Here is a 25,672-nt window from a genome sequence, read left to right on the forward strand (position 1 = left end):
CTACCATATTTCGAACAAATACCATATTTTGAAGAGAAAAAAAACAAATGATAAAAACCTAAAAACTCAATTGTTATGGTTCGAAATGAAAAATAATGGTAATTTGTAAATCAGTTTTCGATTAATAAATGAAAAACAAACAAATCCGCGCTTTCTAAGCGCGGGTCAAAATCTAATTTTGGTTTATTTAAATAGAAAATCAAGCTAGATTAGAAGAGAATTTTGATTAGATTCGATTACATATTTCTTGTGTTATTTATCAAATAATTATTTCTGATAATGCAGATGTTACCATCTGAGGTTGCATATCCAATATTTTGCTAATCATATCATTCTGTAAGATACACATTTATTAGGTAATTTTAAAGTGCTAACAACAAAATAGAAAGAAGTATTCATTAATTAAATACTAGATTTTGATTTGTTTGAAAGAATGTAAAAAAAAAAAAGGTTAGCGGTAATTTTTTTATTTGCAATATTTTATTAAAGTTTCGTTAATTTGTTTCAGATTATGTCACAAACAATATTATCCAATGTGTTCTCATGAGTTAAAAAAAAAAACAAATTCGGAATAAATGCTTATAAATAGAGATTTAAAGCAATAAAAAATATTTACCGACTAAATAAATAAAAATCAAAAGTGGTAGACGATTGTCGTTGACGTCCAACTTAAATACGCAGAGAGGAAGCAATAACCGCACGAGTCGTTTTAATTTTCCGTTATGAAGCTTCGATAGCGATTTAAACCCGAAAACGAAAACAAAAACAAAAGAAAAGAAACGGCCGAATCATTATTGATCTATTTTCGTCTCTCTCTCTGTGATTTCTGAATAGTGAAGGGGTTCGAGGTCGATACGACGCCGGTTAGCTCATTTCCCGGCGGTAAAATTGACTAACATCATCCTTCTCCTTCTGCTGTTGATTCGATTACTCTCTATTGTTTGTTTGTTTCTGATAAAGAGAGAGAGAGAGAGATTGGAGATGGATGATCGAGGAGGAGGAGGCTCGTTCGTGGCCGTGAGGAGGGTTGCTCCACGGCTGGAACAAAGAAGCGTTTACCATTCTTCATCATCTGGTAAAATTTCATCATCACTCTGCTTCTAATGCATTACGATTCTCTCTTTCTCTTTCTTCTTCTTGTGGAACAAACGCGTTTTCGTCTCTCTCTCTCTCTCTCTCACATACTTTTCTAACTTTTTTTTTTTCTTTCGCTCACACTCTCTTTCTCTCTCTTCGCTCGCGGTTACCTTTTTGAGATTTGGTGCGGCAGATCTATGTTTTGCCATTTGCGTTGTATTGCTTGCTCCTTTTTTGATAAATCGGTGTAGTGATTATGTGTGTGGATCTTCTTTGTAAGTTGCTAGCTTTTAGTATCGATAGATCTTCTTTGTACGTAATGTTCATGTTCATCTTTGTGGACTTGAAAAAAGTCTAATGCTTAAATGCAATTTTGTATACTTCTCACGTATCCTTACAAACTATAGAAAAGTCAGCTTAGCTACAAGATGTTTGACTCAGTCACTCCCTTGTATAAACATTCAGATTCTTTTATTAAAATAGTACATCAGAAAGCTCAGTTTCACGATGTGTGTTATATATGTAGCTGAGGTTGTGGCTGGATCGGCAGCTTGGTTAGGCCGTGGCCTTTCCTGTGTTTGTGCCCAGGGAAGCAATGGCGACACTCGTCTTTCTTTTGATCTTACACCTGCTCAGGTAAAACCACTTCCCTCTGTATTATGAATCTATTATTGTTTGTTTCTCCTCTCACATAAGGAGGTGACTTCTGGTTAGTCTCTACTCAAATAGCTCATAACTTATACTGTCGTCGATGCTTCCAGGAAGAATGCCTGCTGAGGTTGCAGAGCCGCATTGATGTTGCATATGACAGCTCAATACCTCAGCATCAGGTACGCTTTTCCTTAAGGCTTGCTTGTGTTTGCTCAAAACCAACGAACTTATGCCAGCGCTCCCGTTTCTGCTACATGCTAAGTGAAAATATACATGCCTTACATAAATACTGGTTGCTACTTCATATGCGTGTAGGAAGCTCTCAGGGATCTTTGGAAACTTGCCTTTCCAGAAGAAGAGCTACACGGAATTGTTTCTGAGCAGTGGAAGGAAATGGGTTGGCAGGGAAAAGACCCATCAACTGATTTTAGGTAATCTCACTATCCTTAGATATTTATCCACTTAACTTGTCACTCACACTTGAGCATCTGTCACTCGCAGGGGTGGTGGTTTCATATCTCTTGAAAACTTGTTGTTCTTCGCTAAGAATTTCCCGGTACGCTTTTGTAAATACTTGCATTCAAAACTATCTTTGCTGTTATTAGTTTCAGTTCCAGTGACACTGTATCAGTACATGATTTTATAGTTATCATAACATGATATTCCTGCCAGACAATGCCATTTAACTTTCCGTCACTCAGTTTATGATGCCACTTGCTTGTGCTGTGCAGAAATCCTTCCGGGACCTTCTGCGGAAGCAGGTTGGGGATCGTTCTGTGTGGGAATACCCGTTTGCCGTTGCTGGCGTCAATATTACGTTCATGCTTATCCAGATGCTTGGCCTTGAAGCAGGTACATCAGCATTACTTATTGCATACTTATTTCGTTTTGAACCTGCTCTTACATGCATTAGGCAGAGTTCTCTAGGAAAACTAGCTAAGCACTCCTAGTTTCAAACTACTAATTGGGCATTTTCGTAGTTGGTGGTTATGTTATCCTATTTTGAGATATAATCAGGTTCAGTAACAGTATCCTAGTGGTACATACTAACAATACAATACCCTTCAATTTTACAGTGAAACCACGAAGTATTGTTGGCGAAACATTTTTGAGATTCCTTTCAGGTAAATTACCAGACACTGCTGATTAAAAATTTCATTGTCTGTCACACAAGTTAGAGTACTAAGGGTGTGTATCCTTCGATTTGTATTGTTTGCAGTGAATGAATCTGCTTTTGACCTTCTGTATTGTATTGCCTTCAAGCTAATGGATCAGCAATGGCTCTCCATGCGTGCTTCATACATGGAATTTAACGTAAGCACTGGCTGTAACCTTTTTCTATTATCACTAGAAGTTTCATAGGGCATTTCGTTGTCGCATATTTGGCTGGTTTTGATGCTTTATCTTGGCTTAAACATAACAAGTTCACCAAATGGTTAATGGTAATTATATGGATAAATACACAGACGGTAATGAAATCGACAAGGCGGCAATTGGAGAGAGAGATAATGGTGGAAGACATAACAGGTATTGAAGATATGCCATCATACAGCCTTCTAAGTCAATAAATAGCAAGCAGCTTACGAAGGACTACATTGTAAGTAGAAAGATCTAACACCTCAAGAAACTCTTATGTCTAAAAGCCTAAGACAACAGCAGAGCATACAAGCAAAAAAAGAGGAGGAGGAGGTCTCTCTTTCTCTCACCACTTCACTTCTGGGACTGCTTAATCTTAGTGATTGGCTCCATGAGATTTGGGACATTGGGTTGTTATTTCTTTGAAACAGATATTCAGTCTTTGTTTCGTATGGGGTTAGTTCTAACTTGTGGTGCTTGTAAAAACATTGTTGGCTATTAAATTTACATGACATCTTAATAAATTTAAATGGAATGTGATTCTGTAGATCATTGTTATAATGACCCAGAGCTACGACCATGACCAGTTTATTTTGAAACCCTTTTGTTTTTTTTTTTTTTTGAAACACACGACCATGACCAGTTACAAAGTGAAAATAACAAGGAAAAGAAAATATTTTGTTACACACAAGAGCAGGTGAGTGAGGATGTAGTAGTAGTTCCAAAGATAACATCGACCCAACAAGCTCTATCTCCATTCTGTAGTTTAGCTCATGACATCAATAACATCATGACACCCAATGTTGCGTGGCATGGAGACGGTGAAGGGGTTGTGTGGACTGGTGGCTGTTGAGTTTTGCCTAAGTGTCGAAGAGTCTCTACACGAAGCAGAGGGTCTCAGCGGGTCGTTAAGGAAACAGTATCACGCACGGGGAGCTCACGTGTGAGACTTAACGGTATTGAGAGGCAATGGAGTAATTAACCATGCCTCGCTTCTCGCTGGCATTTGTCTTCTTCCTCTGTACGGTAAAGCAGAGTAAAACAGAGGAGAGAGAGGAGCGTGGCACCGCCTTCACAAATGCTATAAAGCTGATACAAAGTTGAGACATTAGGGTTAAGAGAGCAGTTGAGAAACACATAGAGCAGCCGCAAGTCTAGCGTTTTGTTCGGTCTCTAAGGGTTAAGTGTAACCAAGCTTTCTAGTGGAAATCCGAGTAAACTTCGGCCAGACGTAACGTCCTCACACTGAGGCGTGAACTGGTTAAATCTGCGTGTCTTTACTTTCCGAAAACAAACGTAATACACACGAGTGAAACAACGTGAGAGGTGAGAGATACCGAAATCAAAGTGAACGAAACAGAGCAAAGAAACGAAATTTTCTTTCTTTTCTCAACAATTGGTATCAGAGCCAGGTTGGCTGGCTGGGAAGGAGGAAAGGTTGAAGCTTTTCTGTAAAGCTTTGTCCTTTGATGCGTATCATGACTTCAAGACGTACAGAGGTTGAGAAGTTCGATGGACAAGGTGACTATGTTCTCTGGAAAGAGAAGTTGTTGGCTCATCTGGAGCTACTGGGTTTGTTAGAAGGGTTAGAAGATGAAGAAAGCGTGGATGTTGAAGACTCTACAGCAGAGAAAGGGATGTCTGCGACTGAAGCTTCTGACAAGCCGGAAGAGAAGATTCAAAAGGATAAAACTCTCAAGGAGAAGAGAGGAAAAGCTAGATCTGCGATCATACTAAGTCTGGGTGATCATATTCTCAGAAAGGTCATCAAGGAAACGACTGCGGCCGGTATGCTCAAGATCTTAGCAAGTTGTTCATGGCTAAGTCATTACCCAACAGAATATACCTTAAGCAAAGGTTGTATGGGTACAAGATGTCAGAGATCATGACTATGGAGGAGAATGTAAATGACTTCTTCAAACTTATATCTGATCTGGAGAACGTGAAGGTTACAGTTCCAGATGAAGACAAAGCGATTGTGTTGCTAATGTCTTTACCGAAACAGTTTGATCAGTTGAAAGAAACTTTGAAGTACGGTAAGACAAGTCTAGCTCTAGAAAGAAATCACTGGAGCTATAAGGTCGAAAAGTCTAGAACTTGGAGCGAGTGGTAAACTGAGCAAGGGCAACTCAGAGGCTCTATATGTACAAGAAAGAGACAGATCAGATAGAAGAGGAAGGAGTTCAGACAGAGGGAAAAGCCAGAACAGGTCACAGTCAAGAGAGAAGAAGACTTGTTGGATTTGTGGTAAATACGGTCACTACAAGAAGCAGTGTTTTGTTTGGAAAGAAAGGAACAAGAAGAACAACAGTCCAGAGAAAGGTGAATCTTCGAATGTTGTGAGGCAAGTTGTCGATGTAGCTGGCTTGAATGTGGAAAGTCAAATGCAGTATGTGAAGGACAAGGAGACGAGTGGATCATGGACACAGGGTGCTCATTTCATATGACTCCAAGGAGAGATTGGTTTGTTGAGTTTGATAACTCGAAAACGGGAAGAGTGAAGATGGCTAATCACACTTATTCTGAGATCAAAGGCATTGGCAGCATACGGATTCAGAATGATGATCTATCAACTGTCCTGATCTCAAACGTCAGATACGTTCCAAGCATGACAAGAAACTTGATCTCAATGGGAACATTAGAAGATCAAGGTTGTTGGTTTCAGTCCAAGAACGGCTCTTTGAAAGTCACCAAACGTTGCTTAACGCTGTTTAAAGGGAAGAAAGTAGGAACTCTATACATCTTACAAGGAAAGGTAGTTGCAGGGAGTGCAAACGCAGTAGTGAGTTCCGAGAACGAGTCAAAGCTGTGGCATAGCAGACTATGTCACATGAGCATGAAGAACACAAATTTATTGATCAAGAAAGGATGCTTACAAGCAGATAAGATGAAAGGTTTTGAGTTCTGCGAAGACTGTGTGTATGGGAAATCTCATAAGGTTAGCTTCGGTCAAGGGAAGCACGTTACAAAAGAAAAACTTGAGTATATACACTCAGATCTTTGGGGAGCACCGTCAGTACCAAGCTCTCTGGGAAACTGTCAGTACTTCATGACATTCATTGACGACTACAGCAGAAAAGTCTGGATATATTTTCTGAAGAAGAAGGATGAAGCCTTTAGAACGTTCGTCGAATGGAAAACGATGGTTGAGAATCAATCAAGCAGAAAGGTTAAGAAGTTGAGGACTGATAATGGACTTGAGTTTTGTAATCTTGAGTTCGATGGTTACTGCAAGCAAGAGGGAGTTATAAGACACAGAACGTGTGCTTACACTCCACAACAAAACGGCGTTGCAGAACGAATGAACAAAATGATAATGGAGAAAGGTTAGGAGCATGCTCAGTGAGTCTGGTTTGGATAAGATGTTTTGGGCAGAAGCGGCTTCAACAACTGTGTATGTAATTAACAGAACACCAGCTTCTCCGATCGAGTATGAGATACCAGAGAAAGTGTGGACAGGGGTTTTACCTGACCTGAGTGGTCTGAGAAGTTTTGGATGTATCTCCTATGTACATTCAGATCAAGGGAAGCTGAATCCGAGAGCCAAGAAAGAAGTGTTCCTTGGTTATCCAACGGGGGTAAAAGGCTACAGAGTGTGGCTGATTGAAGAAAAGAAGGTGGTAATAAGTAGAGACGTTATGTTTAATGAAGAAGTTATGTTCAAGAGTTCTACTGGACAGACTGAAGAAAGAACAGAAACTGAACCTGAAGTTATTGTGATAAGTACTCCCAATGTAACTACAGAAAATAAAGCAACAGAAGAAGGTGGATCTAACGAGCAAGACAACATTAACCAAGGAAACATACCACTAGAACAGCAACAAAGATCAGAGTCTGAGACAGATTCAGAGGAGAACTATATGCCACCAAGTCTCGCTGATTACCAGTTAGCGAGAGACAGAGAAAGAAGAACTACAAGACCTCCTAAGAGATATGATGAACTAGGAGATCTTGGTTTTGCATATAACTTAACTGAGGATGGTGGAGATCTTGAACCGCAAAGTTATGCTGAAGCAATGCTCAGTCCAGAGAGCAAACTCTGGAGAGGATCAACAGATGAAGAGATGGTATCACTTATCAAGAATCATACATGGGATCTAGTTGAGAGACCAGTGAAGAAGAAAGTAATAGGCTGTAAGTGGGTGTTCAAGAGGAAAGTCGGAATCCCGGGTGTTGAGAGACCAAGACACAAGTCTAGGCTTGTTGCCAAAGGTTACTCTCAGAGGGAAGGCATTGATTTTCAAGAAATCTTCTCACCCGTAGTTAAACATGTCACGATCCGTCTAATGATGTCTGCAGTTGCTCATTTCAATCTAGAACTGGAGCAAATGGACGTTAAGACATCATTCTTGCACGGAACCTTGGACGAAGAGATATTCATGGATCAGCCTGAAGGATATGTGGACAAGAACGCACCTGAGAAAGTTTGTCTGTTAAGAAAATCGTTATACGGTCTGAGACAATCACCAAGACAGTGGAACCAAAGATTCGATGCTTTCATGAGGTCTACAGGATATTCGAGAAGTCTGAAGGACAGTTGCTTGTACTTTAAGAGGACCAGGGAAGAAGAGAGGACTTACCTTCTGCTATACGTGGACGATATGTTGATCATATCAAAGAACAAAGACACAATGTGGGAGTTGAAGGGAAGTCTAAGTGCTACTTTTGAAATGAAAGACCTTGGTCCAGCCAAGAGGATATTGGGAATGGAGATCAAGAGAGACAGAGAAGAAGGAGTTGTGGAACTGTCTCAGAAGGAGTATCTTCAGAAGGTACTGAGAACCTTCAGAATGGAGAATTGTAAACCGGTGAAAACGCCCTTGGGGGCACATATGAGACTCAAATCTGCAACTGATAAAGAAAGGGAAGAAGAAGCTGATCAAATGAAGTTTATTCCCTACGCAAATGCAGTCGGAAATATCATGTATTTGATGATAGGATCGAGACCAGACCTCGAGTGTCCAGTTGGAATGATAAACAGGTTCATGGGGAAACCACTGATGGTTCACTGGCAAGCAGTTAAGTGGGTACTGAGGTACATACAAGGATCGCTTGACACAAGACTAAAGTTCAAGGGAAAAGGAGAGTTTGTAGCAACGGGATATTGCGATTCAGATTATTCAGCCGATCTTGATAAGCGAAGGTCCATTACTGGATATACGTTTACAGTTGGTGGTAACGTTATAAGTTGGAGATCAAGTCTACAGCCTGTGGTGGCATTATCTACAACAGAGGCAGAGTACATCTCGCTCACAGAAGCAGCAAAAGAAGCCATTTGGCTAAAGGGTTTGATGAACAAGCTGGGATTCAAGCAAAGAGCAGTGGAGATTCACTGCGATTCTCAAAGTGCTATAGCATTAGCAAAGAATGCTGTCCACCATGAAAGGACAAAGCATATACAGAAAAGATTTCACTTCATCAGAGACACAATCACTGATGGTGAAACGAAGGTGTTGAAGATATCAACAGTCTATAATCCGGCAGACATGCTTACTAAGGTCTTGCCGGTGAACAAGTTCCTGAGCGCAATGGAGAAGCTCCGGATTACCAGTAACTGATAAGAGTATCAGGATCCGAGGAGGAAATCAAGTAACACTAGAAAGAAAGCTAAAGAGAAAAAGATGAAAGTTGACACTACGGCAAGGTAGAGTTTTGTTGAGTTTTGCCTAAGTGTCGAAGAGTCTCTACTCGAAGCAGAGGGTCTCAGCGGGTCGTTAAGGAAACAGTATCACGCATGGGGAGCTCACGTGTGAGACTTAACGGTATTGAGGGGCAACAGAGTAATTAACCATGCCTCCCTTCTCGCTGGCATTTGTTTTCTTCCTCTGTACGGTAAAGCATAGTAAAACAAAGGAGAGAGAGGAGCGTGGCACCACCTTCACAAATGCTATAAAGCTGACACAAAGCTGAGACATTAGGGTTAAGAGAGCAGTTGAGAAACACAGAGAGCAGCCGCAAGTCTAACGTTTTGTTCGGTCTCTAAGGGTTAAGTGTAACCAAGCTTTCTAGTGGATTTCCGAGTTAAATCTGTGTGTCTTTACTTTCCGAAAACAAACGTAATACACACGAGTGAAACAACGTCAGAGGTGAGAGATACCGAAATCAAAGTGAACGAAACAGAGCAAAGAAACGAAATTTTCTTTCTTTTCTCAACAGCGGCGATGGAGATGTTTTGTGTGGACTTCACTTAATACCCCTGTTCGAAAACACGGTGTCCGCGGCCGGAAACTCGCCGAAAACTCGCGTTGCGCTATAGCACCGTCGCGATTTGGTGCAATACGGTCAATTAATCGGACATTTTTTTAAATCATCGTTTTCGAACGTTTTGTGTTCGAAATGACGTACGTATTTGTTATACTTGTTAAATTATAGTTAAAACCTACAAGAATAGCAGAAAGAAACAGTTGAATCGAAATAAAAAAAATAATGGCGGCTCTAACTTTGGGAGAGAAAATGCAGAATTATGATGAAGACAAGGTTGTTTTTGTCATTTTCCTATTAATTAACCTAAAATCCGAAAAATGACAAAAAAGCTTGCTAAGCAATTCGAATCCGGGTGCTGAGAAGAATATAGGAAACCAATAACCACTAGACTATGGGTCATTCCTGCTAAAACATTACATAAAGTATATATTTAACCTAAAACTCTTCGCCGATTAATCCACGTACAATATCCGATTTATTGATTCGGCGCTAGGCCCTATCCAACCGCACGCGTTGCGCCTAGCGAGTTTCCGAACAAGGCTTAATACTAGCTAGGAGAAGCTGTTGTAAAAGAGTATTTTTCCACTCAAAGACCGGTTTAAATAAGCAAATATCTTTAAAAGAAAAACTCTTGTTGACAAATAACTCATCCACGCGCGAGATCCAAGCGGGGATAAGAGAAACCAACTAAAAGCCAACTAACTCACTTAGCGCGTGTCACCCACGTGCTCAACAACTAATAAAGAACAACCACCACCAAGATATCTCATCAAACAAAACATATAATTCTCTGCGACGATCCGGTCGGAGACGAGACTAAATTCGCCGGCGGAGATAGTTACGGTACCGGAGAAAATACGAATCTTTTTGTTTTTCTCCTCTTCTCCCAAACCAAAAGCCCTAGATTAATGGCTGTTCATAAGGCGGCGATTATTATTATTATTATTGCCCTAATCTGCTCTTTCATTACAATCGCTTCGTCTGTTCCTTTCATAGTTCTTCATGGTAAGTTTGTAAGAGTGTTTTGTAGGGTTTCGAATTCCAAAATCTCTGGAAAATTAAAGTGAAAGGTTGCGTTTTTTTTTTTCCTGCAGGGATTGGGGATAAGTGCAGTAACTCAGGAGTGAAACATTTCACAGAGCTTTTAAGTGATTGGTCTGGCTCACAAGGATACTGCTTGTATGTTCCTCTTTTTATATTCAGTCCTTGTCTCAAGTTTTGTGTGTGTTTAATCCGTTATTGATGTTTATTCAGGGAGATTGGGAACGGCTCATGGGACTCATGGACCATGCCTCTTCTTGAGCAGGTGAGATTATATATATGAATATGTTCCAACTTCCAAGAATGGTTAACTTTGTATAAAAATCTAATTTTTTTTTGTCTCTTTTTGTTGTGCAGACAGCTGTTGTTTGTGAGAAGGTCAGATCAACTGCATAATTGGGCTTTTGAAGACCTATTTCATCATGTATGTATTTTGACACTTGCAGGTGAAAAGTATGCCTGAGCTGAGTGATGGTTACAGCATCGTGGGGCTTTCTCAGGGTAACATGATTGGTCGTGCTCTCATTGAGTTCTGCGATGATGCACCACCTGTGAGTTCCATTAACACAGGCCTCCTATCTGTATCTGTGAATGTTATCTCTGTAGTGATTATTGTTATTGTGGTTTAATATAGGTTAAGAGTTTTGTATCGGTAGGGGGACCTCATGCTGGCACTGCTTCCATTCCTTTCTGTGGTGTAAGTTACTATCTTCCCTCCAAAAACTTTGGTTTCTTCTGTCATAAACACTGAGTTTTTTTGTAAACATTTGCTTGATTTTTTTAGGTTACCTGGATTTGCATCATGTTGGATAGTATGATCAAAACAGAGATCTATAGCGACTATATGCAGGTAAGTTAGTAACTATTATTCAGCTTCTGCGTATATTTTCTGTTAGGGAAGTGAGACTTAGCATACCTTGTTGATTGAGTTTCAGGAACACTTGGCTCCTAGCGGTTTTCTCAAAATCCCTACTGTAAGTTTTTCATTAAAAGGTTCTAAAGTTTCAGATTATATATATTTTTTTCAGTATTGTTGTTGTTGTAACCTAAGGCTTTGATAGGACATTGCGGGTTACCTGGAAGGTTGTAGGTTTCTCCCAAAGTTAAACAACGAACTTCCAGTTAAAAACTCCACTTACAAAGAGAGGTTCTCAAGCTTGGAGAATCTTGTGCTTATTATGGTTAGCACTTATCGAAACCCGCTTCCCTGCTAAGTGTTTCTTGTTGATTTTAACACACTTCTCTATTTTCTTGTATCTATTTTCAGTTTGAGCATGATACAATACTGATACCTAAAGAGACCTCATGGTTTGGATATTATCCTGATGGGTCTTTTAAGACCATTCTTCCACCACAAGAGGTAACTAAATAACTCCTTTAATCATTGTTTTAAATGGCAGCTATGATCAAGTGTTTGTTTGGATTTTGTGTAGACCAAGCTGTATACCGAGGACTGGATCGGTTTGAGAACTTTAGACGAAGCTGGAAAGGTCATGTTCGTTAACGTCTCTGGAAACCATCTTCAGATATCTCATGAAGACATGAAGAAGCATATAGTGCCATACCTCTCTGACAAACCATCATCATCATCATCTATTATAACAATGGCAGTTTCTGAGCTTTCTAGTGTGGGGAACCCCGTTTTGGACCTGATTGGTCCGGAGGTGGATCAGCTTCAGCATGTGCTGCGTCACGTCTCAACCTGATTGTGTTGTTTGTTTGTTTTCTTACTAAACATACTCGTGTCATGTTGCGTGAATCTGATTGTTGTTATTATTACAGAAAATCTCAGGAGATAAAATAAACATGATAAGTCCACATATATATATATATATTATTATCACAACATCTGGAATCAATCATACATTCAATAATACAAGCAATGGGTGAGTGTGTCATCTGAAATGGCTGTTTCGGATAATGCCAATTCCACCTCCTCTAGGTTGTTCACCGGAATGAAGCTTCTGCAACCTAATCTGTTCTCTGAACTTGGCTATGAACTCATCAGCTTTTCTATCAACTTCGTAGTGGTCATGGCTGGCATTGCTCTGGCTTTCCCAAGCTGCTGCAGCTTCTTCTTCTTCCTCCAAGGTTAGTTGAAGTTGCTTTACCTCGGTTTCTTCAGTAGCATCATCGTCTTCTGGCTCTGATTTAGCGTGAGTTTCTGGAAGCTTCTCCTTGTGTAGCACAATTGCTAGCTCTTGTTGCCATTGTCTTCTTGGTTTTGTTCTTCCGTGGCTTTCTGCTTTAGGTTCTGTCCGGTCATGAGATGAATCTCCATCTGCCTTTAGATGTTTCCCATGGCGATCAGATCTTATGGTCCTCACGGACTTCCCTCTAGATGAAGCTTTACTAGAACCTCTCCAAGATTGTGGTTCACGTCTCGGACTACTTGATTTCACTTCCTTGTTATCACCATGAAGTTCTTTCTTTCTGGACTTATCCAAATCCACAAAGTCATCCTCTGAGTTTCTTTTGATGTCTTTCACCGGCAAAGTGTCACGGCCCTCTCGTGAAGAACGCATTGCACGCTTTGAAGCTTTGGTGTTCGTTGGTTGCAACAGTACACCTACAGCAGGAATGGTCAGGCTTGAAGCTTCTGCTATTAGCTCCAAAGACTCGTGACTCCGTCCCTTCTTGACACTCAGCTTGTTATGGTCAGACTCCAATCCTTTCCTGGTACTGTCTTCAAGCAAATGATCATCACTCTTGTGCTGAAGATCACGCCTTCTAGTTGTGGAATCATCAGCATCAGGAGGATATGATCTGCGAGATTTGCTCTTCCCTCTCCGGGAACTTTCAGCAGTCAGTTTCAGTGATTTAGATCCCAGCTCCTTCTTGCTGAAGATCTCTGTTCTTCTGCCTCTGACTCCACTCACCTCCAATTCATCATCCTCTAACAAAGAACCATCACTATAATGCCGAGAATGCAAGACACGCTTGTGTGTATCATCAATCACTAATGGTGGAGATGGAGGCAGTGGTGGTGGTGGGGGCAAAGAGTCTTGACTCCGTCCCTTCTTGACCCTCACCTTGTTATGGTCAGTCTCCAATCCTTTCCTGACATTGTCTTCAAGCAATTGGTCATCACGATCACGCCTCCTAGTTGTGGAATCATCAGCACCACTAACGGGAGATGAGATGGGATCAGGAGGATATGATCTGCGAGATTTGTTCTTCCCTTTCCGGGAACTTTCAGCAGTCAGTTTCAGTGATTTAGATCCCAGCTCCTTCTTGCTGAAGATCTCTGTTCTTCTGTCTCTAATTTCACTCCTCTCCAGTTCATCTTCCAGTCCCTGCCTTACATCTTCCTCTAGCAAAGAGCCATCACTATAATGCCGAGAATGTAAGACACGCCTGTGTGTATCATCAGTCACTAATGGTGGGGATGGGGGCAAAGATGGAGAACTAGACCGTGATGAAGCCTCAAGACTCTTCTCCTTAACTGGTTCATCCACATTCGGGTCTAACAACTCTTCAGACACAGAACGAGAAGGTGAGAATCTGTTCTGAGTATGAGACTCAAAGCTAGTTCTTGATGAAGAAGAAGAAGAAGAAGAAGCAGTAGACTGAGAAGATCTTGATTCAAAGGCGGCATAGTGGGTTTCATCCACGGATAGAGGCTGAAAATTTGAAAGATAGTCGTCTCCCATTGCCATCATTTCAGGTCTAGAATCCCATGGAACAACAACAGGTGGAGACGGAGGAGCAGCCACGACCTCATCAAAATCCTTATCAGCCAATGACTCCCCAGCTTCCTCGTTTACAGCTTCATCACAATAGCTGTCCTCAAGAGCTGCGCCATCTCTCAAACCAGACCTTAAACTCCTAACCGGCAAGCCTAATGGCTGGTGCGCAACATGGACATCAAGACCATAATCTGGTCGAGCAACAACCACAACCTTAGATCTCCCTTGGTAATACTGCGAGTTCCAAGCTTGCACTTGACTGAACGACTCAGATTCTCTCTCATTCACTACAGCTAGAGAACCTCGAGCACTCACATTACTCTCATAACTCCTAAAATCACAAGAATCCTCGTCGAAAACAGAGGAAACAGGGAAGAAACTAGATACATACGACAAGGAAGACTGATCTACTACACGGCTCATCATCCTTGAATCAAGTGATGATTCAACACTCCTACGGCTAAACAAACCATAAGCGACAGCAATGCCGACGAAAAGGAGGTGAATCAGTTCCCAGAACTTGGTGAGCACAGTCTCGCTGCCGACGAACTCCGGAGCCTGAGAAGGGAACAACGGCAAGGCGAGGAGAAACAGAGTGAATAGGATAGGTTTATAAAAGAATCCTCCTTTCGACCGACGGGTGACAGACGGAGGCGCGGCGACGGAGCGACGCTTGGTGTACGGAGACGGCATTGAGATCTAGAGTGTGGGATTTGATTTGTTAGGGGATTCGAAGGGTATGTAAGGAGAGGAGACTTCGGGACGAGGTAAGAGACAGATCTAACATTAAAGCTGTTAAGACCAAAGAGTGTGTGAAAGTGAAACTCTATCTGCAACAGCTTCGAAGATCCTTGTCTGAAAGACCATTGCCTATATTTACACGAGTGCACGACGTCGTATCATGGTTCTTGGGTATTAAGAAACTATATGGGCCACGCCTGAAGGATTCAGAAGCTATATGGGCTACGACACTTTCGGTCATTCCTTAGATTGTTTATTTGGTTAGATTTGTAAAAACAAATTAAAAAAAAAAAAATCAAACTGCGGTTAAACTAAAATAATTATAAAAGTAGTAAACAGATTAAAATAATAACTTTAAAATGGTTTCAGGTTTGACGTGATTGAAATTGATTCGGTTGTGGTGTACTTTTGATTCAGTTTGATGACGTTGGTAGGTATATAATTCATAGAACCAATCTGCTTGGTTTTAACTGTCCACTTAATTCCTTAAAGTGAAACACCATTGGAGAAGATTTTTTTCATTTTCTGATGTTTTCTCTCGAAATGATGCACCATTGGAAATAGTTTTACTGGAGTTAAGTTTCATCTACGTGATGGATGAACAGAAAAGAAACAACGGAGTTACATTTTTATTAGCGAGCAATGGGGATGTTAGATAAATTGAGATAATAGATGTGAATACCGGTTAGAAATTGCCTCCAAGTTATGTGTTTCTGTTCACATATACCGCTATTCACCTAAAGCATATGGAAGTTGGAATGAGTAAAATAGATGGATAATAGGACGTGCGGTGTAAAAAAGATGTAACTTCGCGATAGGATTATATTACACTTACCTTACAAGACGGTGTGACGACGAAGATACTACAACACGTCCCGCCGTGGAACTGCACGACTGATTCCAAATCTTGTTAAACAATGACTTTACATTGATGTAATATTTCCAGTTACAATCAAATTTGTCGACATGTACAGTCTTAGAAGTAATATCCTTTTAGCCATTAGATTGACGTACGTAGTCTTTCCAGGTTAATTCTATAAAGGCTGCTGTAATGTATTTCAATTAATTGTGATTTATAATAATTATCGATTATATACTGTAAAATATAAATTTTGTAGTAATTGCCATCGATATACAAAAATAAAATAAAATAAATAAATTCGTACCAATTAGTCGTGTGAAACAAATAACTTCCTTGTGTAGTGATATCTTTCCTAGCAATTTCCTACTGTGGAATAAGACTCCACTAAAAGAGTCTAATTCCTTCAAAATTTTATTACACGTTCTTAACAAAAGAAAAACTTTCTTGTACGTTCTATTGCATGTATAAATTACCCCTCACATATAGACGCGCAGACTACACATAAAAAAAAAAAAAAAAAAGAGAAATGGAGTCTGCTAAATCAAACATCAATGGCCACCAAAATGTCATCGTGATGCGTCACGGCGATCGGATGGACCGTTTTGAGCCACTCTGGGCTTCGACCGCTGAAAGACCGTGGGATCCGCCGCTCATTCACGACGGCAAGGTTCGAGCCTTTCATACCGGCCAAAGAATCAGTTCTCACGTTGCGTTTCCAATTCACCGTGTCTTTGTCTCTCCTTTCCTACGTTGCATCCAGACTGCTGTTGAAGTTGTCGCCGGTCTCTCCGCCGTCCCTTCCATTGATAACTCTAAGCTCAAGGTTAGGCACCATATCGCCCTAGCTATACATATATAAATATGAAGTATGTGTATCTACAAAGTATACGTGTAGGGCGGACCCACTTGACGAGGGATGGGTGATCAATTGACACTGGTAAAAATAACATACACAAGATTTGTAAGCTTGGTTCATTAGTATGTTGTAGCATAGTTGGTCTTAAATTCCCGCACTGAACCCCCAAATCAGGGTTCAATTTTTCCCAATAACACCTATGTCCCCAGTCTAATTTTCTGGTGGGTCCGCCACTACGTGTATGTAAGTTAAGATATATACACTCACATATTACGTGTACTTTTTGATTCAAGGAATCTAGATGCTAATGCCTTGTCTCGTCTGCTCCAGGTAGCTATAGAGTTTGGATTGTGCGAGATACTGAACTCATTGGCTATTAAGAGTAACGTTGCTCCCAAAGATGGGAAGTTTGATTTCAGCATTTCAGATCTTGAAGCTATGTTTCCTGAAGGAACAATGGACCATAATGTCGATATGGTTTATAAAGAGGTAACTCTAGATCTGACTTTTTAAATTCTTCATTTCTGAGTATAACTTGATATAGATATATTTGAATCATGATTCCATGTTGGGTCGGTGTAGTTGCCACAATGGGGAGAATCTGCGGAAGGCTTCAGGGAACGATATGTTAATACATTGAAAGTTCTTGCACAGAAGTATCCTTCTGAGAACTTGCTCTTAATCACTCATCGTAAGCAAAAATGATTATGGCATTTTTAGTTTAAAATCAAAACCAACATCTCTCTAATCTTGAGAAACGTTTCTTTTAGGGGGAGGAGTAAGTACTATACTTTACAAGTACTTAAAAGACGCAACCAAGCGCTTGGTAAATTATTGTGGTTGTGTTGACTTGAGAAGAAGGGATGGGTTTGGTGAGTCTGTGGATTTCGAGGTGGTTACTAGTCATGGAGTGTCTTTCAGGGAACACAATGTTCCAATACATGACCCGGTAATAAGCCAATCTCCGGTTTAGCCGGTTTAATTCGGGGCAGAAACTCCAGCTGAAACTCCTCTGCTACTAGCCAAACACTTGGTTTACTGTTTTTTTTTTGCTAAATTATAAATATTATACGAAAATGTACGTTGAAGTTTACAAGATTTATAAAAACAAATTGTATGACATCTATGCTTGATTACACGGCAAAAAAGTTAATGCACCGGAGGAAACAAGACAACGAGATGGTACTGTTCAAGTGTTCATGTAGGATTAATTAAAGACGGTCTTTAAAAAAAAGACCGGTGACTTTTACATTTTTTTTTATCAAAAGACCCGTGACTTTTATAATTTAAAAATATACTGTTTTTATATGAGGGGTTCATTTTTTGTAGTTTTATAATTTAAATAAATGAAAATATAAATAATATTATTAATGAAACACATGTTTTAGTTCTTTACGTCATGTATAACTAGTACATCAAACGTAGGGAACGCCACCAACCACCATCAGAGCAGCAATGGCGTCATCTGCTAATTCCAATACCACCGATGAATACCAAAACATCTTGATGATGCGTCACGGTGATCGCATTGACAAGATCAACCCGCTCTGGCTCGATACAGCTTCGAGACCTTGGGACCCTCCGCTCGTTCAGGACGGTTTGGTTCGTGCGTTTCAAACTGGTCAACGGATCCGATCTCAGATCCAGTTTCCTATCCACAGGGTCTTCGTCTCTCCCTTCATCCGCTGTGTTCAGACCGCTTCAGAAGTTATCGCCGCTCTCTCCGCCGTTGACTTAAACCCTCACGCTACGTCGTCTAAAGACGTTATTTCCATGGATAAATCTAAGCTCAAGGTCAGATTCTGATCATCGTTGGTGCTTCTTGTCCTAATAAGGGTAGTTGTCTTGTCTGTATGGTATAAACTAGTTAAGGTGGTTGGTTCTTGTCTGCTTCAGGTGTCTATTGAGTTTGGTTTGAGTGAGATGCTGAACAGTATGGCTATTATGCCTGAGGTTGCTCCAAAAGATGGGAAGTTTGATTTCAAGATTTCAGATCTTGAAGCTATGTTTCCTGAGGGAATGGTGGATCATGACGTTGATCCTGTTTATAAAGAGGTAATCAATCTCTCTAGACCTTGTCTTGTTCTGTTTCTGTATGTTATTTTCTTTGAAAGTATTTTGAGTATATAAGCTTGATGATCTTCTTCTTCTGAGTGTGTCAATGTTGGTTGTGTTCAGATGCCAGAATGGGGAGAAACTGTGGAAGAATGTACAGAACGGTTTCTTGGTTTGGTGAAGACTCTGGCTGATAAGTACCCTTCAGAGAACTTGCTCTTAGTCACTCACGGTAAGCAAGGCATTCTTGGTTCTGTTATTGTACTGTACACACACACCTTTTGACTTTATTAGTTTTAAATCTCTGCTTTGCTTCTCTTTTTGTTACTAAGATTTCAGTGTCCATGTAGCAAAGCTGTTCTGTGGTTGCACTAGAGCAAAAAGTCTATGATAATTAATCGGTTTATGTTCAATCTCTCTGTGCAGGGGAAGGAGTAAGGACTACATTTGCAACCTATAAAAAAGTAGATACGTACGACGTAGAGTACTGTGCGTGTGCTGAACTGAGAAGAAAGGTCTCGAGTCAAGACGGGTCTACTAAAGCTGGAGGCTTTGAGGTGATGACAAGTCTTGGTGAAGTTGGAATCAAGTACCATTCCTTGACCACCACAGCAGACAAATGATCATGTTCCCAACTCTCGAGTTGTGTCAGTGTCTCCAGAAGATCATCACGACATTGGAAAACCGAAATTAAACTAGATACTGGATATTAAGAACGAGTGATTCTAAACTCAAATAAAAAGATTTATCGTCTGTCATTTACAAATTGCTTTGCGCTAGCCAAGACTTTGTTTTTAATTTATCTCTCGAAGAATAATGACGTTTTTTGTCATCTATCTCAATATATTAAACCTGATCAGTAATATGATTGTCATGAAGGAAGGACCATAACTACAAGGTAGTCATGATTTATAAAGAAAAATAAGTAATTTCGTGCTCGTGATCCTTTTGCAAAATAATCTGCTCAGAAATTTATGTTACGTGAGATTAAACAAAGACTGAAACATCAAAAATGATCTTGTATAAACTCCTACGTTACTTCTTGATCTTGTATGGCTGTTTCGATATATTGTTACACTCTAACACTCTTTGATGGAATTTTCGGGGGAAGGAGTGGGAACAACATTATCCACGTTCTATGAAGATACAACTGTGTACGAAGTAGACTACTGTACTTATGTTGAACTGAGAAGAGAGGTCTCAAGTACAAAAGCAATTGAGTTATGGTCAAGCTGGAATCAGGTTTAGTCATGATCATGTCATAAGCCGAACACCGGTTTGGTCAGCTGTCTTCAGTTCTTCATATGTTTCTGTACTATTTGGTTTGTATTTGAGTTGCTTTTGTATGAATTATATATGAAATATGTTTTCAAAGTTTGATTCAATCAAATAAGATTTTATATTTCTGCCAACAAAAGAACATTAATAGAGAACAAGGATTATCATTACATAACAATGTATGTAATTAAGAGTGTTGCTTGTGAAGCACATCTGAAAACAAAGCTAGTTAGAGTCTGCGTCAATTAGACCTAAACACACACATGCAGTGGGAAATAATAGAAACAACAACAGTCTTAAGAACTTCGAACTGAATCATCAACTTGATCAAACATGTCAGCCGGGAAATCTTCATCCTTTGAAACATGTCTGCATCTAAGTTCCGATGAATACCGACAATTGCCCTATATAACCATTCGTCGGTATTTCGTAGGAATATTCAGACCACTTTCCGACAAAGCAGCGGTCATCGGAAATTTGCGATGCAGTCCGACGAAATAGCGAGGGAAATATATAACCATTATGCGACCATTTTAAATGGTTTGAATTGTTAACCATCATGGGAAAATCGTCGGAAGTTCCGACTCATTTTCGACGAAACTTTTGACTGTTGCTAATATTAAAGAAAAAAAAAAAATTTCGACGACCGTTCCTTAAATTTCCGACGAAATTCCAACGAAATATATGACTGTTTTACAGCCGTTTTATGCTTTGATACGTCTGATGGAATTCCAACGAAAATTAATTTATTCCGTCAAAATATCATCAAGAATCTGTCGGTAACTTTCTTTTATAAATACGAGCTCCTCTCATTCACTTCATTCACTCTTCATTCTCTCCTCACTCTCTTCACTCACTACAAATCCATAAAAAATCATGTCTTCTGGAAATTATTTTCGTTCGTGGATGGATTAACCTCATTTGGATCCAAACACCAATTTGCTTACAGAAAAATACGTAGAAGGTTTTGGCGAATTCATGAAGCGTTTTCAACAACAACCGGAAGCAAATCTCGGTATAATAAGATGTCTCTCATCTTCCTGCAATAATAGTAGGGTTTTAAAAGAATGAGATATTTGAACTCATTTATATATGAAAGGGTTTATACGAAATTAGAAGATTTGGTATCTTCACAGGAAAACGGTTATGAATATGGTAATATTGCCTCGACATGTTAATAGGTTAGAAGAACCAAATACATATGTAGATTATGGCGTAGATACTGAGCATATGGTAAATGATCATTATAGAAGGGAAGAACTAAATGCAGAATCTGAATGTAGAAAAACAATTTTTGTATAAATGTTGTAAAGATGGTCATTCAACTTTATCATCTTCAACAAGATTAATAGATACTAAGACAGATTATAATTTGACTGAAGTAATCACGGCCAGCTGCTAACGTTTTGTAATTTAAAAATCTAATTCTATGATTTAAATATATATTAAAAATATTAATAATATTTGATGAAACACATGTTTTAATTCTTTACGTCATGTGTACTATATATACTTCCAACGTGCACGCCACCAACCACTATCAGAGCAACAATGGAGTCGTCTGCTGATTTGAACACCACCGATGGCTGCCAAAACATCTTGATGCTGCGTCACGGTGATCGCATTGACAAGATCAACCCACTCTGGCCCGATACAGCTTCGAGACCTTGGGACCCTCCTCTCGTTCAGGACGGTTTGGTTCGTGCGTTTCAAACTGGTCAGCGGATCCGGTCTCAGATCCAGTTTCCGATCCACAGGGTCTTCGTCTCTCCCTTCATCCGTTGCGTTCAGACTGCTTCAGAACTTATCGCCGCTCTCTCTGCCGTTGACTTAAACCCTAACGCTACGTCGTCTAAAGACGTTCTTTCCATCGATAAATCTAAGCTCAAGGTCAAGATTTTAATCATTTCCAGTCTATAAGTCTTGAACTATGACTGTCTTCAGGGAATGTCATGAACATAGACAACGGTCTGTGGTCCCCAGATTTTAGGAATAATTTACATAGACATAATTTTTTATACTAAATTTCATATAGCCCTCAAAATCTCAGGACCGGTCTTAATAACGGTTGTGATGTATGTAATGGTATAAACTAGTTAAGGTGGTTGGTTCTTGTCTGCTTCAGGTGTCTATCGAGTTTGGTTTGAGTGAGATGCTGAACAGTATGGCTATTAGGCCTAAGGTTGCTCCAAAAGATGGAAAATTCGATTTTAAGATTTCAGATCTTGAAGCTATGTTTCCTGAGGGAATGGTGGATCATGACGTAGACCCTGTTTATAAAGAGGTAATCAATCTCTCTAGACCTAGTCTTTGTTCTGTTTCTGTATGTTGTTTTCTTGGAAGCAATTTGAGTTATAAACTTGATGATCTTCTTCTGAGTGTGTCATGATGGTTTTGTTCAGATGCCACAATGGGAAGAGACTGTGGAAGAATGCACAGAACGGTTTCTTAGTTTGGTGAAGACTCTTGCTGATAAGTACCCTTCAGAGAACTTGCTCTTAGTCACTCACGGTAAGCAAGACATTCTTGGTTATGTGGATCTTGTACACTCACACTATTGACTTGATTAGTAAAAAAATTCTGCTTCTCTAGAAAGAAAATCTTTTTCTTTTCTTTCTTTTTTCTCTCAAGGTTTCAGTATTCAGCAGCAAAAAATCTTTGATAATCTCTTTCGTTAATCGAATGTTCAAATGTGTGACTTGTAAGAACCTCTATGTGCAGGGGAAGGAGTAAGGACTACATTTGCAACCTATAAAGACGTAGCTGTGTACGAGGTAGAGTATTGTGCTTGTGCTGAACTGAGAAGACAGGTCTTGAGTCAAGAAGAGTCTACTAAAGCTGGAGACTTTGAAGTGATCGGTCAAGCTGGAATCAAGTACCATTGCTTGAAAACCACAGCAGTACCATGTGTGAAGTGGTATTGAGTCATGGTCAAGGTAGAGTATTGTGCTTGTGCTGTACTATTTGGTTGTATTTGAGTTGCTTTTGTATGAATTATGAAATAAATTTTTAAAGTTTGATTCAGTCAAATAAGATATTACATTTCTTCTGCCAACAAAAGAACATTAACAGAGAAACAAGGATTGTCATTACATATCAAAGTAGTTAAGAGTGTTGCTTGTGAAGCACATCTAAAAACAAAGCTAGTTAGAGTCTGCGTTAAATTAGACCTAAACACACACATGCAGGGGGAAGCAATCTAATAGAAACAAACAACAACAACAACAACAATCTAAGGACTCTGATTTGGATCGTCAACTTGATCAAACATGTCAGCCGGGAAATCATCTAAGAAAACATCAGCTTCTTCTTCATCATCATCCTTTGAAACATGTCTACATCTTCTCTCTGCAGGAGGCAGCTCAAAAAACGGCTGAGGGAGAGCGAACAACGGCTCAGAACAACCAGCCGGTCCGAGGATATCGTAGTAATAAGGATTGTCGAGTCTAGCCAAAAGCTCTCTGCTTTCTGGATAGAAAGGGATGGTCGCTTGCTGATTAGCAATATGCGGCTCAGACATGAGAGGATCATCAGTCCAAAAAGCGAATGGCTGATGTTCTAACTTGATACCCAATTCAGGCAACCTCAAAGCTTCATCAACTTGGTCTGATGATGAGTAAGGAAGAATCTTGGAAGATGAAGAAGAAGCTGTAGTCACCTCTTCCTCAACCAAACCAAAACTCTGAAAGTGAAACACACACAAACTGAAAAATCCTTTATAATAATAATTAAAAATGTATATATTTTATCATTTAGAAACATAATATACCTGAGGGGGATAGAAGTATTGGATTGGTTTAACGATTTTGCCTTTGTTTCGACGAGAAGGTGGTTTGGGAGAAGTCGATGCATCAGAAGAGTTATGGAGAATCCTAGCGAGTCTCTTTACTCTGCTACTCCAAAAGTTCTTCACGTCGTTATCAGTTCTTCCCGGTAAATGCGTAGCGATTCTCGCCCATTTGTTCCCAAACTCCGCCTGCAATTCAATCACAGTCCTCTCTTCCTCCGCAGAGAACTTACACCCACTAAAGAAACACCTAACGTTTAAGCAAAACAAGAAGAGGACAAGAGGGGAGGGAATAAAGTTATATACCTTTTGAGATTGGGACGGAGTTTGTTGACCCAACGGAGACGGCATGACTTGCCGGTGCGTTGAAGAAGACCTTTGGATCGAATGGAGCTCCAGTCACGAGGACCGTATCTGTTCACATGGTTGATGAGCACTTCGTCTTCCTCGGCTTTCCATGGCCCTTTCTTTATCTCTTCCTTCTTAACCGCTTCCATGTTTTTGTTTTGTAAGTCGTGTTGTGTTGTGCTGTGTCTGCGGAATTTTCTTGTAGTGACGGTTGGAGGCGGTTCCCCCACTCTCCAAGTTTCTCTCCAATTTTTGAATGTAGAATATTACTAAAATACCCTCGTATTTTTACTAGCCCAAGAAGTTAGCCCAGTTTAGGTGAGCCCATCACTGTATTCGATCTTTTAGTCTGCTTACTCACCGCATGGGGTAACGATTTGCATTTGCATGCACATCTTATGCAACGTTTACGTGATTTTGCACTCCCTAAAAAAGCCTGTGTTTACGTGTTTTGTAATTGCTGAATTGTTTAGAAAGAATAATCATGCAGTTCTAGTGAAAATTGGAAACTTTTCTAGCTGAGCAACAAACGTTAAATTAACTTACAATTTTAAGTCAACATCCACAAATAAATTTAAGAGAAAATTGCCGAAATGGAACAAAAATTCAACATTGTTGTCCTTTTGGTATAATACCATCATTAAGTTATCCATTTAGTATAATTTTTTTCATAATCCAAAAAATAACTCTTGATTAATCAAATTAATCAAATAAGCATATTTTAAAAGTATTTAAATATTAAAAAACGAATTAAAAATAAAAATTTAATTAAAAATATATATATATGTATATATATATATATATAATTTTAAGTCAACATTTTAAAATATATTAATAAAAATAATACATTTAACGTTTTTTATATGGGGTTTTCGCAAATAAGACTCAAAACTTGAATTTAAACACAAAACTAACTCATGCTTTTTTTTTAACTTTGATTTGCCTCTTTCATCCCAAAAGCTCAGATTATTCACGAAAATGCCATCACTTTTTCTTTTCTTTTTTTTCGAAAATGCATATTTTACTCTATCACCCTCATCTTCCTCAAATATTCATTGCCATCAATACACCAACCACCATGAGCAACCAATTTGAAGCTCTTAATGCACCTAAAAATCGATTTACACTCTTTCTTTCTCAATTCTTATGAACTAAAAACAACATTTCTTTCACTTTTTCTCCATATTCATCCAAAAAACCCAAAATTTTGATTCTAATTTTTTTATGGTTCACAGAGCCATTGAAGCTTACGATTCTTGGTGGGTCACTTTTGTTTGAGATTCTCGGTGTTTGGAGAAGACTTATGTGTGCTAAACAAGTTATCTCACTGGTTGAAACTATGAAATTGAGATTTTTCTCAGATCTGTTCGTCCAGACGACTTATAGGCAAGTCTTCTGGCTTTAGATGACTTACCTGCACTACAAGAAAAACGCGTTTTTATAGCGGACGAATAACGCTATCTAACGATAGGATAGCGGTTTGTTAAGCGCTGTATCATCGCCCGTCATAATAGGTCGAGGACATTAAATAGCGGTATTTCGTTGTGCTATTTTTTCTTCCGCTACGATAGCGCTTTTATTTCTGCAATTAAATATTATTTAATAGCGTCTTTTTACTGCTATTACTAATTTTATAAATAGCGTTTTCTGTTTGTTTTAGTTAATTCTACTATAGCAGTTACCAAAGTGCAATGTATATATGTACTACTATAGCAGTTTCATTTGTG

At 39.4% G+C, this 25,672-nt stretch overlaps 7 protein-coding genes across 9 annotated transcripts; 5 read left to right on the forward strand and 2 right to left on the reverse strand.

Annotated features, from left to right (window-relative positions):
* Positions 1-645: 645 nt before the first annotated feature.
* Positions 646-3,631, forward strand: LOC106353121 (ELMO domain-containing protein A). 3 transcript variants are annotated; one of them, XM_013792798.3, is made up of 10 exons: positions 646-882; positions 961-1,075; positions 1,604-1,713; positions 1,839-1,907; positions 2,044-2,159; positions 2,230-2,284; positions 2,460-2,580; positions 2,805-2,852; positions 2,948-3,042; positions 3,195-3,631. In XM_013792798.3, the coding sequence occupies exons 2-10, from the start codon at positions 982-984 to the stop codon at positions 3,294-3,296; spliced, it is 810 nt and encodes a 269-aa protein (XP_013648252.1). In that variant the 5' UTR covers positions 646-882; positions 961-981; the 3' UTR covers positions 3,297-3,631. The 3 variants fall into 3 exon arrangements, with proteins under 3 accessions (XP_013648252.1, XP_013648254.1, XP_013648255.1); XM_013792800.3 differs by having other exon boundaries at positions 671-863; XM_013792801.3 differs by lacking the exons at positions 646-882; positions 961-1,075 and adding an exon at positions 1,177-1,352.
* A 6,410-nt stretch (positions 3,632-10,041) lies between these two features.
* Positions 10,042-12,175, forward strand: LOC106405964 (palmitoyl-protein thioesterase 3-like). The gene is made up of 11 exons (XM_013846534.3): positions 10,042-10,293; positions 10,383-10,467; positions 10,543-10,594; positions 10,687-10,707; positions 10,776-10,880; positions 10,964-11,026; positions 11,114-11,179; positions 11,265-11,303; positions 11,391-11,510; positions 11,597-11,689; positions 11,763-12,175. The coding sequence occupies exons 1-11, from the start codon at positions 10,197-10,199 to the stop codon at positions 12,033-12,035; spliced, it is 1,014 nt and encodes a 337-aa protein (XP_013701988.1). The 5' UTR covers positions 10,042-10,196; the 3' UTR covers positions 12,036-12,175.
* Positions 12,126-14,855, reverse strand: LOC106355611. The gene has a single exon (XM_048760226.1). The coding sequence runs from the start codon at positions 14,709-14,711 to the stop codon at positions 12,225-12,227; it is 2,487 nt and encodes an 828-aa protein (XP_048616183.1). The 5' UTR covers positions 14,712-14,855; the 3' UTR covers positions 12,126-12,224.
* A 1,277-nt stretch (positions 14,856-16,132) lies between these two features.
* Positions 16,133-17,597, forward strand: LOC106406815. The gene is made up of 4 exons (XM_022704364.2): positions 16,133-16,444; positions 16,808-16,966; positions 17,060-17,168; positions 17,248-17,597. The coding sequence occupies exons 1-4, from the start codon at positions 16,148-16,150 to the stop codon at positions 17,448-17,450; spliced, it is 768 nt and encodes a 255-aa protein (XP_022560085.2). The 5' UTR covers positions 16,133-16,147; the 3' UTR covers positions 17,451-17,597.
* Positions 17,598-17,868: 271 nt separating this feature from the next.
* Positions 17,869-19,368, forward strand: LOC106406813. The gene is made up of 4 exons (XM_013847550.3): positions 17,869-18,271; positions 18,374-18,532; positions 18,656-18,764; positions 18,959-19,368. Exons 1-4 carry the CDS (start codon positions 17,933-17,935, stop codon positions 19,153-19,155), a joined length of 804 nt encoding a protein of 267 aa, XP_013703004.1. The 5' UTR covers positions 17,869-17,932; the 3' UTR covers positions 19,156-19,368.
* Positions 19,369-21,335: 1,967 nt separating this feature from the next.
* On the forward strand, positions 21,336-22,887 carry LOC106406816. The gene is made up of 4 exons (XM_013847552.3): positions 21,336-21,700; positions 21,936-22,094; positions 22,213-22,321; positions 22,532-22,887. The coding sequence occupies exons 1-4, from the start codon at positions 21,362-21,364 to the stop codon at positions 22,732-22,734; spliced, it is 810 nt and encodes a 269-aa protein (XP_013703006.1). The 5' UTR covers positions 21,336-21,361; the 3' UTR covers positions 22,735-22,887.
* Positions 22,888-23,012: 125 nt separating this feature from the next.
* LOC106403846 (transcription factor DUO1-like) lies at positions 23,013-24,658 on the reverse strand. Its single transcript, XM_013844626.3, has 3 exons — positions 23,904-24,658; positions 23,580-23,835; positions 23,013-23,492 (listed from the first exon to the last, which is right to left on the reverse strand). The coding sequence occupies exons 1-3, from the start codon at positions 24,092-24,094 to the stop codon at positions 23,043-23,045; spliced, it is 897 nt and encodes a 298-aa protein (XP_013700080.1). The 5' UTR covers positions 24,095-24,658; the 3' UTR covers positions 23,013-23,042.
* Positions 24,659-25,672: the final 1,014 nt, after the last annotated feature.

The sequence above is a fragment of the Brassica napus genome, chromosome C6 (assembly GCF_020379485.1).
Source record: "Brassica napus cultivar Da-Ae chromosome C6, Da-Ae, whole genome shotgun sequence".
Taxonomy (NCBI): domain Eukaryota; kingdom Viridiplantae; phylum Streptophyta; class Magnoliopsida; order Brassicales; family Brassicaceae; genus Brassica; species Brassica napus.